The sequence below is a fragment of the Nipponia nippon genome, unplaced genomic scaffold, assembly GCF_047370975.1.
Source record: "Nipponia nippon isolate SJK-2023a ecotype South Korea unplaced genomic scaffold, ASM4737097v1 scaffold_6, whole genome shotgun sequence".
Classification (NCBI taxonomy): domain Eukaryota; kingdom Metazoa; phylum Chordata; class Aves; order Pelecaniformes; family Threskiornithidae; genus Nipponia; species Nipponia nippon.
In genome coordinates, this window is record NW_028262380.1 from 33,487,916 (window position 1) to 33,505,490 (window position 17,575).

The 17,575-nt window shown below is 37.8% G+C and overlaps 1 protein-coding gene across 3 annotated transcripts in view; it reads right to left on the minus strand.

Moving 5' to 3' along the window:
• Window positions 1-769: 769 nt before the first annotated feature.
• The window catches only part of MTMR7 (myotubularin related protein 7), a 51,581-nt gene continuing 34,775 nt past the window's right edge, over window positions 770-17,575 (minus strand). For all 3 annotated transcript variants that reach the window (XM_087737670.1, XM_087737668.1, XM_087737671.1), the window contains 8 exons: window positions 17,124-17,256; window positions 12,190-12,299; window positions 10,087-10,212; window positions 9,266-9,315; window positions 7,365-7,565; window positions 6,038-6,178; window positions 4,019-4,145; window positions 770-3,530 (listed from right to left, as the gene is read on the minus strand). In XM_087737670.1, coding sequence (XP_087593796.1) covers window positions 3,171-3,530; window positions 4,019-4,145; window positions 6,038-6,178; window positions 7,365-7,565; window positions 9,266-9,315; window positions 10,087-10,212; window positions 12,190-12,299; window positions 17,124-17,256 — 1,248 coding nt within the window. In that variant the 3' untranslated portion in view covers window positions 770-3,170. The remainder of the gene's footprint in view (window positions 3,531-4,018; window positions 4,146-6,037; window positions 6,179-7,364; window positions 7,566-9,265; window positions 9,316-10,086; window positions 10,213-12,189; window positions 12,300-17,123; window positions 17,257-17,575) is intronic.

Below are 17,575 nucleotides of genomic sequence, written 5' to 3' on the forward strand. Positions count from 1 at the left end.
AGCTTTCCTTCCCTGCTTCCCTCCTTTTACTTATTTTTTTTTCTCCTTACTTTTAATGATATCCTTCCGCCTGAGTTGTGCCCTCCAACTTTTTAATTTCGTTTCACAGCTTTTCAGAATCCATTACCAGTTTACTACCTTTGTCAGTGTCTTGTGTGGAGCTACCAATAAAAGCAGCTCGTGAATACATTTTCTTTGTTCTTTAGGTGGTGATCTTTGGTAGAGAAAGCTTCAGCTGTTTGATCCCGTTGCCTTCAGTGTCCTTTAGATGCACGTTTTCATACTAAAGAACAGCCTGAACCTAGTGAGGCTAAAATTACACCACAGAAATCTGTGATGCTCTTCTAATCCTTTCTTTCCAGCAGTTTAGTTACGTTCATGTGTGTCCTATTTCAAATTACAGTGGGCCTACGCCAAATTTGCAAGGATTTGCAGCAGAGGGGAGATCCCCACAAGGCTACAAGAAATCCATGTCGTTCATAGTGTGGTTTTCTCATCCTTTTTGTTTCACATTCCCCCCAAAGAATAATACAGGGGTGTAACATGCTCCCATATAATTAACTCAATTGACAGGAGCCTCACTTTTCTTAGTTATCAGTTGTAGATTCCTTCACAGCTTAAACTACTGGATTCAAGTATCGAAGTAGGGAAGATAAAAAAATCCCCTGATCTCACTGACAGAAGGAATCTTGAGTAAACAAAGAACTGCGTTACAAAAATTGGGAAAGCAAACCTTTGTTTCATTCACTGGTGTGAAATAACGTAACACTAAGTGACCTAAGTGTTTATTTGAAAGTGTTTCTCAGCAGGCTAATAATGCCACAAATACATACATTACAATGAAAACAGTAGCAGCTAATGCAAAATGCCAAGGACTGAAAGACGCATCACAGAGGGCTGCTAAGTAAAGGCTTAATATAAAATGGTAATATGGTAATATTGTAGTTGTAAAGCTAGTTACAAGGAGTTGCATAAGCGACATGAAGACAGCGCTTTGAATTTGCATATATTGCTGTTCTGCATTTATTTCTAGACATGTCTAATAGGACACAATACCGTCATACACAATTTTACATGTTAATGATGTGCAATAATATTGCCCATTTTCAAACTCATTTGTAGGCAGAATATTTGTGTGTTTTGTTTTCATTGCTGACTTTGCAGCATGTTTCTTTAGTTTAAGAAAACCCATTCAAAATATCCTTTAATACCGTACATTTTACAGGCTATGTTCAAAATATGAAACATTTTTAAAAGTGCAATTAAAATCAGGGCTTTCATTTATTAAAAATTCATAAAGATTAAAAAAGAGAAGGCTAGATTCTCAACAGAGTATAAAGTATAGCCGTATTTATTTCAATTGAGCTACAGCGATTTATCAAATTGAGGATCTGGCCTTTCCAGTATAACATTAAGATAAATCTTGCTGTTAGGAATTGAATTATTTGTTCAAAGACAGCAGCTCCCTTAAGAGGATATAAATAATACTGAAGTTTACATACTCATTTTTAATAACATAAGTTCATAGAACAGAATGAAAAGCCATTCTGTAAAAGCAGACTGAATAATAAAATCCAAAGCTTCTAAATTGAGGTATATTTATAGAATTTAATTCTGCCTGTAAGTCTGTATTTGAAGGAGTAGTATGAAATGCAATCAAAGTAAACTTACATTACTACTGCTTTGCTTTACTAGAGTTCAATACCACATTGTCTCCAAGCGGGTAAGAGCAGCCATATGAATTATATTTTTAACTGCTTGCTGTAATTTAAAAAAAAAAACAAAAAAACTTGGAAGAATTGCATGCCGATATGGAAGCCTTTTTAGTGAGTTTCAAAACATCCTAAATTTTAAAGATTTTTCAGTGGTTTACTTCCGTACCTATGATTATGAAAGCTATTACTCCTACTCTTAAAAACGAGGAAAATTCTTAAACCAAATGAGACTAACTTTCTGGTGTGGTGAATCAGTCTTTTTCTTAAATTAGCACTGCCATGCTCTGTTCAAGTTGGCAAATATTAAAAGGGAAATGTTGTGCGAGGATAAAAAAAACCCCTTGGTTGTGGTTAGTTTATTTTGAACAATAGAATTCGGAAGAAATATTCTTTATAACAGTTCCTTTATGGGCATAACCTTCCTTTAATTCTGAATTTGGAGTGATGTTTTCATAAGTGATTTTATAAGTGATTTTGTCCCTATTCTCTCTACTGTGTATGTACTTCACTCCCACTGAAATAAAACATTTTCAAATAGGAATCACAATAGGCGAGAGAATTTGGGGTTTTATTACCTTTGAAGTTTTACCTTTATGTCTTATGTAGGTGGTTTGGAACAAGGGTAGGATATAAACAATCAATCAGACTTGAGAACAAAGCATAAAGGGGCTAGAGTATACTGCCTACCCTGCACTGTTCATTATAAGGGGATGCTTTACCACGAAAGCTGTGTCAGTATTGTTACACCTTGAAGTTTTGCTCACAGAAACCTCTGAACTTTCAACACTGGTTGAGAGTTGAGTACAAACGGGATGCATTCACATGCAGCAGTAGCAGCTGCTTACTAAAGGATATTTTTGCAGGATCAAAGCTTCATTTGTCCCCTAAGCAAGCATGTCCATTTGTTAGTTTTACTTTGCCATAAGGGATTCTAGTAGGAGAATATGCAAAGTAGTTACCGGAATTCAAAATTTAACACCTCCCACAAAAAATAAAAAAGTAAAGAATATACACAATATGTCTGATGGAAAAGGGCTCTACAAAAATAACTTTTGACTGATTCACCAGTAAGGCTAACACTATGAATCTTCAACCTTGTGTCTCTGTGTAAGAGGGTACTTTGGGATTTCCCATCTTTGGAACAGAACTATTATTTTGTACATTAAATAATTATGGAAATGTACAAAGTAAGGGATAATTATGTACAGCATTGATAAAGTCAAAACAAATACCACATGGGCTTAACTAAATGTAACAGCAGATACTACCTTTCTTTAGCATTATGTCTTAAAAGTAGTAATGGCTTGTTCTGCTTAGATCTTTACTTACACAATTGCACAGTTCCCTTTCTTTGGATTATTTGTTTGGGCCACAGACCACTCCCATTCTTCATCTGATGAAAAGATGTCATTCCAGACTCAGCTTCATCTGGATCCTTGCTGTTGTGAAGGTATTTCAGACTGCCAGAAATACAGCCTCATCCGAATCCTTGCCACTGTCTTCACTAGGCAAGCAGCCACCCCCACTTGGGGACCTACAGCTTAAGTCCTCCACACCAGACTCCTGATCACTGTTAGCTGAGAGGTCGGGATCAGAGCTTTTCAGGTTGTCCTGTGTCAAAATCAGGGCTGAATCATCTTCATCCCCTTGTGAAGGGCTCCGGGATGGAAATGATTTCAGATCGTTGCTATACTCCTGGGGAGTGTTAGCTAAGCTATTGTCAGAAGTAGAAAGCCCTAACTGTTTGCTTCGGTCTTGTTGCTTACACTTGACTTTATTATCATTTAATTGTGATTTCTGAAGATTTGCCAGTCTCTGAAATAAAGGAAACGGTATATATTACATGGACGCATTTAGGGCCTAGTGGTCATCTTTATGTGTCTCTGCCTTTTTAAAAAACAAATAAAGAAACTAAGTTCAGAGCCCAACCCAACTGGCACCCTTTAAAACTGCCTAGTTGCATTTAGAGAGTATGAGAAGTGTACAATTTATCACAAACCAATGCTGAATTACAGAATCTTTCTGAGTTACAGTTCCCTCTGAGTTACAGAAAGATGTAACATTTCTTTCAGGAGTAGTACTTGTGCACCAACACAGGTGAAATTTTATCCCTAAAGCAAAGAAGTCCACTGTTGTATCTTAAATGCAAAACATTCGTCATAGTTTATGTGAGAACAAAGATGACGGCTGAACATCCTCATGCCGGAAAAGGATGTAGCATGTTAGGGGACTGTGCAGTGTGTGGAGTTGGGTTTCATTTACCATTGGTTAAGTCTGGTGCATCGAGATCAAGCATTTATTACCTCTCCTAAGGCCTCCAGCTCTTCTTCCAGCTGCTGAGTTTCTTCCTTCACTGCCATCAGATAATCAGTAACAGACTGTCGAGGATGCAGCCCCTTTTCAAAGCGGTTGTACATACCACTCCAGAACCTGGAATTGACAGGAAGGTCAGCAATTTTCTCATTTGGTGAGGTGGCCTCAGAAGATTTAAATACACACTTTTTTTTCAGGCATATGTTGTCCTAAATGATCGATCCATGGATTATTCATCATTAGAGTGCGTAACATAAGTTCACGGAATATTTGGTAAGATTTATGGTTCATTTGCATTGGTTCTCTCCTGAGGATGCAACTCTGTGGATGTACATAGCTTGAACCAATTCTGGTACACGATAGGAAGAAAGGTGAATGTTCCTTTGACTTAGATCACATGGCTGAGGATGGTTCACTGAATGCAAACTTTTGCTGTATTGTTTTCTTGTTCTCCACTATGGGCTTTAGAGCAATAGTACCTATAAAACGGCCAAGGTTAAAGACAGTTTTCATAATCCTAGTTCTCAACCGTTGTTTAACTTCCCATGAAGTCAACTTTGAAATTCTGTATGCTTGTTTTTGTCTGGGGCTGGGGGGTGAGGTGCAGCTAGTTAACAGGGTTTTTTCCCCCTGTAAAGAAAAGTTAAAAATCAGGAGTAAAAAACAGTATGGCATCCTGTTCTCTTAAAGTTTAAACTGACATTTTAAACTGGCCTATGGAAATTGCATGAAGCATATATGTTGGCAAGTTCTCTTCCTGTTCTATGGAATTATTTGACAAACCTTTAGTTAAACAGTTGAGTTGATCTTTAATTTTCAGGAGGAAAGGACTCAAACTGTAAGTCCATAGCTTACTCAAGCATTCCTCCTGTCTTCTGTCTTCCTGGCAGTACGTGGCCACAGCCAGCCTCTGAGTATGTAACTAGTTCACCGGACAGGTTAAGTAACCAAGGGACCTGCCCTCAGCTGTCCAGCCAAGTAGCTGACAAGTATTTTTGGAGCACATGCATGCTCCTTGGTGGTTTATTATTCCTACCCCAATAGTATACTATTTAAGTCACATTCCCCCTTAAGTTTATCATCTGGTAGCTCATGCTTGGAAGTAACACACCCACCTACCCAAGTACGCACCCAAGCAATTCCATTAAAATCAACAGGATTACTCATCCGATGGAGGATCTGCAGTATCAGTACTGCTTTTATAAATCCCACTATGCTGAAGAATATGATTAATGATTATTTTTAAATTGTTTTAAAGTGGATGTGACCTGGAATAGTAGACATGAAAGAATTCAATTTCTGTCATTTAGGATATTTATTGACTTTTAAACAGGTGCTTTTACTTGCAACTGGAAAACAAACTGATCAGTTTTACTTCAATCACAGTTTTCATTAATTTCTATTCAAGTTCTCCTTAAGTTTGTTAAGATTAATGGCACAACTAATTACTCAAGTCAGAATGTCAATAATAACATTTCTAAAATTATGATATGTTGTTACATTTTGAAAAGAAATATCAAGTAAAACTGTATACTGCAAGGTATAACAACACAGGGAAGGTCTGCTTTTTGTTTTACTAAACACTTGTTTTAGCAATGAAACCATACGATTTCTTGAAATGTCCCTTTTTATTTTTGACACCAATTGATCCAAACAAACATCACAAAATCTTGGAATGGAGGAAGTTGAAGCAACTTTAAATTTAGAAACCACAGACGAGAACAGAACTGAGAGACGTTTCTCAGTGGAAGAAGTGAGTAACCACGAAATTAGGACACACAACTATCAATATAGCTTTAATCTTAAGCTTCTTTTCAGACTAACACTCCATTGTGGAATGGTGCAGAGGTGTTGGCTAACTATGAGCACACAAGAACGAACACATTACATCTGAGACTGAATTTACTCTCTAGGAGCTACCTTATGGAATGAGAAATACTTAAATACAGAGGCACTCTGCTCTGTCCTAACACATCCTACAATGCTCAGTAGCAAGTGATACTACCTACTTGTACAAGAAGTTGCATGGAGCCATCTGCGGGCGCAGGGTCCCTTGGGTTTGACTGTGGTCTGATCTGTACAAAGGATTCAGGTAATCAGCACGATTTTTCCACAAGTGAGCCCACAAGGAATATGTTCTTTCTTGGATTCTGAAAAAAAGCATATGAAATAAAAATATATTAAATTCTCTACTACAATTCAGGTATAGCTAAAGCTTAGATGCAACATTCTAGTGCTACTCTTTTCCAGTCAGCTTTATACTACCTTAACAGAATTAGACTTAAGTTATAAATATAAAAGAAACAGAGACCCGTATTCCTTTGTTGATCACTAAAGGCAGAATCCAATCCATTTCCCATAAAGCCAGAGCAGCTGGAGAGAGGAGGTGGAGAGGTGGGTTCCTTTGCGAGATGGAGAGGATCACTTCCATAAAATTAGTTCTCAGACCGATCTCTACACCAAAGGGATCCCTGCATTTAAAAGCACTCCTACACCATTGAGCTGCAATTTCTCATGCAGTTAGGTCTTTGGATATGATGACCCATGAAGGTTTTGATTTTAAATGGACTATGGCCCCGAGGCTGCTCTGCCTTTGAGCAGTGAAAGGGGCCAAATGGCAGCAGCAACCAGTAACTCCCACCTTCCTCTCGTTACTGCTGCTGACGCGATCAGGATGCATGAGAAAAGCAGTGGGTATCATGATGCACGTGAGGAGCCAGGGCCCCAGGAAACAGACATGAACATCAGCACTGCCAGGAATGATATTATTGTCTCTGTTTGGGCCTGAGGGCAGGTAGATTAATTCATAATTGCGTTGGGGCCAGAGAGCAGAAGGATAGTTTGCTGACTCGGTCCTAGGGAGGGCTACCAGACAAAAAGGCTGTTCACTAGAAAGTATCCAAGAGATCAGCACTAAAGTTTCCTGACATGAGATCCAAAGACAAGTTAGAACACAGAAGAGCAGTGACACTTAAACTGAGAACTTAACTAGAGTTAATATCATCTTGTATTAGAGCTACCGTGACAGCTTGCCTTGTATGTTGGTAATGCTGCAATACAGGTAGGGCCACATGGCTGAAGGGCTAATGCTCTTGTCAGTTTTCACTAATCCCTGTCACGCACACCGTGGATTATGCTCCCAGCAGAGCCAGGCTGCAGAGGATCAGCTTTTTTTGGTATTAATCTGTGTTGCCAGAAGACAACAGCCAAGAAGCCTACACTGCACCCTGTGCCTTAGGAAAGCACATACGTGTAGACTGGCAAACGTCTGACTCCTCAACACACCACCCACAGACCCCACACGTAAACATGCTACTACAGAAAAGACTTTCTTACTTCAGCTCTCTTCTCTCCTTCTGGCTGTTGCACAGGAAATTCCCAAACTGGCAAGAATAGATATGATGCTGTATGTGGATGAGGAATCTCTCATTGAATTCAAAGGCACAAGGAAACTGTTCCATTAATTGCCAAACACACTCAATGAACTGGTCAATAACAGGGGATATTTCCTTCGGATCTCCATCTAAATTGCCATACCTGAAGCAAGACAAGATACATTCAATTATAACCTGAAATCCTCTAGGAAAACTGAATTAACACTAATGAAAATAAACTCCTCACTTTTAGTGTGCCAGTTACATCACAGGCATTCATTTCTAAAATCTCAACTACTAGTATATTTTTTTAGTTACAAAAATGATGCAAGATTCATGGAGTAGAATGAAGGCAGAACTTATCAAATACAAACAAAAAAAAAAAAACCCTTTTACGGGTGTCTTGTTGCCTTACAGCTACTAACAGCTGGCTGCTGCATAGCCATGTTTTAATGCTATTAATATAAAGTTATACCACAGTAACATAAGTTATCATAAAAGTGACTGCAATGACTTAATGACAAAAACGTATCTTAGACAGTCACTTAATGGCAGACCATTCCCAAAACCAGAAAACTGAGCAGGAGAGGAACAGAATAACCTTGGCAGAAAACTGTTTCAAGCTGCCCTCTCTTGGTGAAATTTTTAGAACATGGGAAACGTTTACATTCTACTCTAACTGTCAAGTGAACATCAAACTCTCTGTCTATAAAAAAGTCTCTTGGAACCACTTGCAATGAAGAAAAGGAGCCTGAAAATATAAAACACATAGAAGTAAAAAATATATTATAAGTCTACGTAATAGGAAGAAGCATTTTCAAACAATTATTTTGCTTGTCTAGTGTGTGCATGTGTATATATGTGCATATATATATATGCCAACAGAGTGGAATTCCATAAACATCTAAAATTGAAACTTCTAATTGTACTATTATTATGCACCAAAGAAAATACGGCAACATTGTACTGCAAGCCAAAGCTATCAGTGGTGATTACATTTCATAATATCTTCCACCACTGATAATAATAGACATCTGGCAGTATCATATTAAATGTAGTAATTCCTGCTGGAATTTCACAGGTGTGGAGCTACATGGATTTCCTGAAAGTTTTGTTGTGTCTTTTGAAACTAGAACAAATTTATATTCAAATCAAGCAATATAATGTAATTAAACTCCAATATAAAAACTGCATTTTTTATTTTTACAGGAACTAAAAGGAAATACAAGAAAGAAAGAATATGTGGATATTTATCCATGTTTAAATATATAAAGGCTTCAAACATTTTCATTACCTTATAGCATTTACATAACGTATGTACAAAGTAACTTGTCCAAATAGGTGACTTTCCTCTTCCCTTTACCTGATGTTTCTGAACAAATCCTACTGTTTTCATTAGAACAGAGTGTAAAAGGAGGAGCATATTTTACTTAATAGATAACTTGCAGACATGCCTAAGATTAAGTACTGTCCTGGAAGATGTAGACTTTGCTGAACAGGGACTTACACGGCAAGTCTTGGCACTACTGAAAGATCTGCTAGAGTACAAAGGGATTTTGCAAGTCACATACATACTACTTTTCTCTCACATGGATCTCTCGATGCTCGTAGCAACTGCAAGAGCAGTACTCAGGATTCCCAATAGCAGTCCTGGGGTGCATACATCAGAAAAGACTGATATGAAAATATTTCCCTTTGATTTTTCCAGGCAGCTAAATTACATAGTAGGAGAAAAGGGTATGGCGGTTTCCTGAGGACATTCTGTTGATATGCTTTGAAAGGCAACAAGGAAATAAAATTGGAATGCCAGCAGATACTGACTACATAAATATATATATATAGAAAACCTTAGCACTGCCTTACCTGTGGTTAAATTTATGACCAAAGGAAACCCAGTCTTTTTCAATTAACACCTAAAATGAGAATATTGCATTCAGTGTTGTGGAGCAGAGCGGACACACGTTGAAGCAGGCAGAAGAGTGGTGTAAACAAGCAGTATTGGAATCCCAGTTAATTCTTAGAATAAGCAGAAAAGTGACAAGCGAGAATGATGTAAGCAAGCAGTATTAGAATCCCAGATAATTTTTAGAATAAGCAGAAAAATAATGAACGATGAGCACTACTGCTAACTCAAGACAAAGTAGCACTCTTCATGGATGCAGATAGGATGCCAATATTTCAATACAACTTCAATTAGCTTGATTCATCATTTTCTAAAATAGAATGTAAAAATGTTTCAAACCTCTTAATGTGAGACCAGTAATTTGATAAGCATTCCTAGATGTTTTACCAGTGCTGGTTTGCTTGGAAAACGAACATATTTTCCAACATAGCTGCTCATTGCAATCTAACATCTAGGGAGCGCTGATCTCTGAAAATGCATACAAACTCTTGCTTGCACCGAAGCTCCTTGCGCTGTGAGAAAGTTGCTTGGTCAAGGTTAGGAAAAAAAAAATAAATGGGTACCCCAATCTCCACCTTTGATATATATGATCTCCACCTTTGATAACATTTCATACAGAAACTGGGAGACTCTAACTTGGACAGATAGAAACCTTCCTACTTTAAAAAAAAAAAAAAAAAGGCATATTTAAGGAAAGTTTATTTTCCATTAGAACCAAAGATATTAATCTCAAATGATGCCATAAAATTTTTGTTTACTCTGTGAAAGAGAACCTGCTTACCATGAATCCCTTCATAGTTCTGTAATACGGATCCAATAGAAGGCTCGCTACAGAGCAAACCTGGGCTGTCCTATCCCAGCCATCAGAGCAGTGAACAAGCACACTCACACCTTCCTCAGCCACAGCCTAAAGATACAGAAAAAGTCAGAGAAATTTCACAAGCAGGAGGAAAGGCAATGGTAAGAGAGGAACAGTGAGACAGCGCAATAGAGAGAGTATTAATTTGGGAACTGGGAAACCTTGTTCTTTTTTTTTTTTATTCTGCCACAGAGGTCTTGAATTATGTTGGGTGTTATTCCCCTCATTTGAAAAGTCTTAATCTCATCCCATCCTATGCAATATGGTGGTTGCAACATCACCTGTTTATGCTCCACTACAGGAGGATGTGGGATTCATTTCAATTAAAATACATCAATCTGTCAGGGCAGACAACTACCTAAAGCGAATTCAGGTGCTGCTCATGCTCTAACTCACATACCAGTAACACAGCAGCCATACTTGCAATATGGCTCTTAATTTCCCTTCTTGATGGTAATGTCAGTAACAGCAATGTCTGCTTCCGATGCCAGCGCTAGCATGGATATTATTACATCATACTGCATTGCACACTGATGACATGCTTCTAAAGTTTTGTGGGGAAGCCTGTGGTAAACTTCCATACCTAATAAGCAAGATTGTATCAGTATCTCTAATGTAAATAACTGGGGAGAGATGATCCCATTTTATACATAAACACATAAAGAAGAGATCATACTAAGTTCTCCAAAGTCTGGTGTTGCATTATTTTTGGAACTTTTTAAATTCTAAGGGGTTTGGCCTTTGTCATTTCTAAAGAAACTAAAAGTAGAATGTAGAGAAATAAAATAGGTTAGGAAAGATACTGCTTAGAAAAATAAACATTTAAGTTAAGTTTGGGCTTAATAGGGAATGAGGAGTAATAATAAATTATCTATGTTTATCTCAAGAGAAAAGTAAGTTCTACCAAAATAGAACCCCTGTGGGCAGGAGACCAACAACTGAGAACTGGGAACCGTACAAGTAAGAACGGGTCAAAATGCATGTCTGAGGAGGCACGAGGCTAGCAAGCATATGCACAAAGGATAAATTTTTTTGGACAGTATTTTAAGACCAGCCACCGGGGAAAAGTTGGCAAAAGCTAATGTAAATGACCTGATTTCTATAAACTAATGAAAGCTAGTAGGGCTGGGAGAAATAATAACATCTGCATTTATCCTGCAGCTGCTGTTCAGGTAAGAAACTACAGTTGCCTGCTGAGCAGCAAGAAGCAAAACAAGAGAAACAAGCAGTTACTGAGGAGGGAATCCCATGAAGTTTTATCCATATAGGCATATGTAGCAGGTCATGTGAATAAAATAGCCTATAAGAAATTGTAATAGTAATCTCAAAAATAAGAAATGAAACAGTAAAAGGCAGAGCACAAGCAAGGGGGTAATAAAAAAATTAAAACTATTGTTGGTAGATGACAAATACCTGCATTACTTTGGATGGGATTAGGAGAAAATTTCTTATCAAAGCCAACAACTGTTTTCTGAAACAGTTCTTAAGTATGTAAGAGTAGAAGCTGCTAGAGAGTTTGGCCAGGGTAATACACAGGAGTTGGTTTAGGAGGTGAATTTAGTTGGTCACTAAATAACTCAGAGGAGATAACGCAGTAGCTAATATTCCTATATTACAGCTACCGTGTGAAGAAGTAGTCCTAAAACAGAAACCTGCAACAAAGAAAATGTCCAGAAACCAGTGGAGGAGGCAGGGGAAATAGGGAAAGAAACAGTGACAATCACTGCTAGGAAGTAAAGTAAGGACATTCCAATACCTGGCATAACAAGATACAGGTTAGTAGAGGCTTTAGTAGATTCGAATTCTTCAGTGAAAAGAACACAAAACTTTTTTTACCATATTAGAAAAATATCCACACAACAGCACCGAAGAACCATCTCTCCTCATATATGAAGCATTGCAAGATGGGTTTTTTTCAGATACAACATCACTTAAGATAACAGAAGTTACCCACAAGCAGAGGATTTGGTCCTCACTTTCTGTATCTGGTTAGTCCAAGTTTTGTTCTCATTTTACACGCTTTACCTTTGCAATAAAAATGCCAGCATCCATAATGGCTTTGATATGCTTCAGCCAGCCAGAATTTTCTAGGCCCCACAGAAAGTCACTCATTGAAGGCGATTTCAGCTCACAAACTGCAAAATAAGCTACATCTTAAATGTACAGTAATTATAGTCCCTTAAGCTTTCACTGACTGTTCAACCTAACAGTTATCTCTTCAGATATCCCCTATGTAAAATATCCATCTTTTGAAAAGAATGGCTACTTCACAGTCAAACTTTAATGCTGAAAAAAAAGCATACATTTGAGAAATGGAGCTGGGTCAAATTTCACCCAATACGTTGATTTAAGTTAAAAAGAGAAGCTGTTACAAAGCCTGTTGCAAACAGTTTACCGAATACATCCTTCTGTGCAGCATAGATTTCCTAAAATTGTGTTGGGAGTGAAGTTTTCAAACCCCTGAGAGGGGGATCTTCTATTTAATAATGAGGGCTTGGAAACAGAAAGCATATGATTTCTGCTGTCGGACAGGCAGGCAGCCACCTGAATCGTGCCACAGCCTCCTATTGCCAGCCACGCTTGGTGATGAAGCTCTGTAAGAGCAGGCCCACCAAACCCAGCTTTCAGCATCACCACAGATGGTGGTGTCTGAGACAAAGCGATTCACTCAACAGTTCTCTGTCCCTGAATGAAACCTTATTAAAACTTCACTTGTAGCCAGAAAGTATTCTGATGGTGAGGAAAAGACATAATTCATCAAGGAAAATATTTTCCTGAAAACTTTCCCAGCTCTATGCCATGTTTAAAGAAAAATAATAATCTCCCAGTTTTTACAACATTAAGTTTCTATCCTGCTGTATCCAAGTTTATTTTTTAATATTACAGCATTTGTGACATCAGAAGAAAAAAAGGGCAATTGGAATCTAATTCAGATACCTCAATCCATCAGCAAACAAATACTTAACGATATTTGGTGCGATCTATTTTCAAGAGTGAGATACTAAATTCACCGCATAAATAGATTACACATTTATTTTGATCCATGTAGAATTATACTGTCTTTTAAGGAGAAAGATATTAACCAGTGAAACACATTTAAGGAATACAGTGAAAAATGTCATGGTTTTTACTGAGTTAATGTATGATCTGTGAATTAATAATGTCTTAGTAGGTCTCGTGTCCTCTGGAAATCTTCTAAAAGACTCAGTTAATTATGGCCATTATGACCAGCAGCAAAACTTAAATTCCAATTACATTGAAGGAAACTAAATTTTACAGGCCGAAGTCAGAGTTTATACCACATCTGAACGTATCTGACTATCTCAACTCCATTTAATTCAGAGGCAAAATAGCCTAATGCGTCCGTACAAAGTCTTGCCACCTTTGTATGCAGGGCCTCTTCCAGATGGTTATTTTAAAAGTCATTTTTGAAGGATATTTATAAAAATGCATAGATAGCAGCACTGAAAGCAAACAGCTTTTCACATGATTAATGCTCCTGTGCAGATGGAAGCATGACCAATTAGTAGCTGAATTCTGGCTGAAGCTGCTGTCTCTGTTTACAAAAGCCTAGGTAAGGCTGAAATAGTGCTTTGCTCCTTCCCACTACCAAATTACAGTCAATATTTACTGACCACTTCACTGAGCAAAGTTCAGACTGTCCTAAAGGCATACACTGTATATTTCACATGATTTTGGCTACCGATCTGGACCTTAATAGTGAGTTCAATTACAAATTCAATTATGAGGCTTAGCCTAAGGGGAAAAGGTGTTTCCATCTCAGCAGAAAAGGTACCAACATCTTGGAGAAATACGACCTGCTGCACATGCTGCGTGGGCACAAGAAAATGAAGAGCCCTGGGCAGAGCTCATAGCGATCCAGCAGTGCTCCCTTCCCCAGGAGGGGAGGAAGAAACAGGACACATGGCGGAAACTGCCTCTTCCATCAGCAAAAGTACCAGAGGGGGACGCTGGACCAGTTCCCCTGTTTCTGGCAGCACGACCATAGGTAGAGGTAGGAGTAAATGCTGTGGGCCAAACCCTCAGGCTCTCTTTCTGGCTGATCTGTCACTGAAGTCCAAGGATCAGAGGACTGCTCTTACATCAGCAACGACTGCTCCTGATATGAGGGGAGGAGAAGCTCATATTTGCTGTTTAAATACAGAGAGGGAGCATGTGGGGTCATCATCTCAATACACAACAAATGGGGGGGGGTCAAGCCTTGGTTGGCCCCTGGATGTACAGCAAAGCTCACCCCCTCACAAATGCCAAACAGCAGGCTCAGTCAGCCCTTGAATCTTTACCAAGAAAAGCCCTTCTGCAACATTTCTTTCTAATATTAAAAATTATTTCAAGGAGGTTATGCACAGGATCAAAATTAATCACAAGGATCTTCACATACACCTCCCTTTAAATGAAAAAAAACCCAATACTATACTAAAGCAATATGAGGCAGCAGAGACAAAAGTAAAGCAATTTTTTTTTCTGGAAGGAAATTCCAGCACGTTGAAATGCATTTTACTTCCAGAGTACAGTCAAATCTCAACATTTTTTGCATATTCTGAAAAAATTCTCATTATCCTACAAATTTAGTCACTTTATAATGCTGATATATTTTGCCAAAAATTATCATACAAGAGTAAATACATGTTGAAGTTAAGATAAATAACATTACTAGAATTAAAGTCAGTAAAATCCCAACGCTGAAATAAATTTTTTTACCTACTAAAATAAATTATTGACATTATTATAAGTATAAATTAATTTCTTCAGCTTTTTCCTAAAGAAACATCATTGAAATGAACACATTCCTAATATAAATGCATTTTCCAATGGAAAACTGAATAATCAATTTTTGTTCAAATTTCCTCAGCATTGGAAGTTATTTAAAATTGTGTATGGAAAACAATCTACAGTCTCCCATGTGAAAAAGATCCTCCAACCTTCACTTCTGCTTAATTCCAGTAAGCTGAATAAAATTGCCCTTGCACTCTTGCAACGCATCAGACCCATTATGTCTTGATGTCTTCTTTTCCATGCTGTACACTTTCAAGCAGCAATGCAGCACACACTAAACTAAAATCAGTTTTCATCAGCCTCATTTGTTTTTCAGAGGTTTTTATGTACCTTGTAACATCTCACAACAGATGACAAGCAGCAGACATATATTATAACGTTTGTAGTGTAATGTGATGTTTTCCCTTAGAGATTCACCTAGGTATGTTTAAGTACTCCTTGATAAAAATTTAAAGCCATATTAAATGTACTTTATCATCGTCCTTGACAGCCTTTGTGGTGCTGGTTCCCTTTGTATGCGCAAGTCAGGTAATAAATACCCTTATAAAGGCCACCAGAGAAACAGAGGAAGGGACACTGATAAAAATGGAAAAAGAGAAAAACTACACAGCACCTTACATGAGAAAAACCCTGCTTGTACACTGAAAGTCATAAGATTGTTAAAAAAAAAAAAAGTACTTGAAAGCCTCAAGTGCTTGAAATCACAGATTTAACTTCTCTAATTTCTAATCTTATCAGCCATGTCGCTAAATATGAGATTTCAACATAGCAAATACAAAACCTATGAAAAAAAGCAGATGTTTTGAGCATATGGCTCATTTAAAAGTACATGCTAAGAAGTTATGCCCCCTCAAGCAACCTGAAGTGTTAAATGCAATAGAAATTACCTTGTTACATGTCAGTTTGGGCCATGGACCTGTCTCATGAACTTTTGGCTCAAAAATAATACACAGCACTGTCCCATGCAGCCAGGCTGGTTGTTTACTATTTTAACTTTGATAGTCTTAAGCTGAACAAATAAAGGGACAGGTTTATTCACCCAGCCTCTCTCCTAGCCAAATGACTTCATAGCGAAGTAAAAATCCTTCTATTTTCCTTCCTGAGACCCTTAGAACAAGGAATTAACCAAAAATAAATCATGAAGAGAGTGACTGTTTTACCTGCATCACACTTTACTGCTGGTTTTCATAAACTGCTCTTATTTGAAAACAGAGCACAGCTCTCCTGTCACGGAAAATGTAAGTCCTTCTTAGATCTAAAATTCACATTTGCATACAGACCATGGGAGACGGATGAAGAATAAAAGAGCATGGGTAGAGTGTCAAGTCAAGAATAGCTAGATCAAGCTGATCCAGGAGGTGGCAGAAGGTGTTGATGATGTACATGAAGTAAACACTGAGACTCTGTGGAGTGGAGTGAGCACTATTTATTATTTGCTTGTTAAAAATCAACAAGCCATTGAGGGTCAAGGATGGCTTATTTATTCTCACCCTTTTCCCAGAAGGCCTCTGAACAGTAATGTACTCCAAATATTAAATGGCAGTACAGATGTGCTCGTTTATACACCGATAAGTAATTATAAAACAATTATTATTCATTTCCATGGGATTATGAAGGTGCTGAATGGTTACCCATTGACTGTGATTTTCATAAATAAACCTGATGTGACATGCTCTACACAGGGCATGAGTAAGTTTCTGTTAAAATTCACAGTCTAAAATGCATGACTACCTTATTGACTACATACAAAAATCAAACCATAAGTTTTCCAAACACACACAAAAGAAATTCCTGTATTTTCCACTAACATCAAAGTCAGCTATAAGTGATTTTTTTCATTATACCATCAAACTGTAAACCACAAAAGAAGATGTAGTAGAAGTAAGGTGTATTGAAGTCAAATGAATTTTGTCATTAAAGTAAACAATATCTGGATTTCACCCACAAAACAAGGTGTGTGCACAATTAGGAAATCACCACTAGTTGCGGTGACACTCCATTGCACGAGTCCCATTAGCCAGCAGGCAGCTGCATGCAGCACACCAGGCAAAGGTCTCTTTTCATAGATGTTTTCACTGCTGCTGATTTCAGAGCAGTGATTCCGATTTGTGTGACGGAAGGATCAAATCTTTCCTCTTGTTTTCAATAAAAAAGAATATTACCTTCAAGCATTTTCTGCAGACTATTTCTCATGACATGGATGTTCTCAATGCCTATGAATTGAAACTTGATGTTGGAGTAGTTGTCTTCATTTTCATATCCCTTCCCTGCTGCTCTGTTTGCCATTGCGTTGAGCTAAAAAATTAGGGAAAATTGGATGAAAACCAGTAGCAAACAGATTATTTTCAAAACAAAGTTCATGCTCTACTGCAATAAGTCGGAGTGATTTAAATCAGGCACAAATAGGAAGCATTTATCACAGTGTCAACACAAGGGGTTAGGAATCGGGGATCTGTTTACAGCCTGTTGCAGGGTGCTGGGTTGCTGAGGCTCTGACCTCTATTTCACACACTTTGAGTGAAACTTCATTAGTGAGGTTAGACACAAAAAAAAAAAAAAAACAACCAAGCAGCTTATGTAGGGCTCCTCTGCAAGAGCATAAAGTTTTTAATTT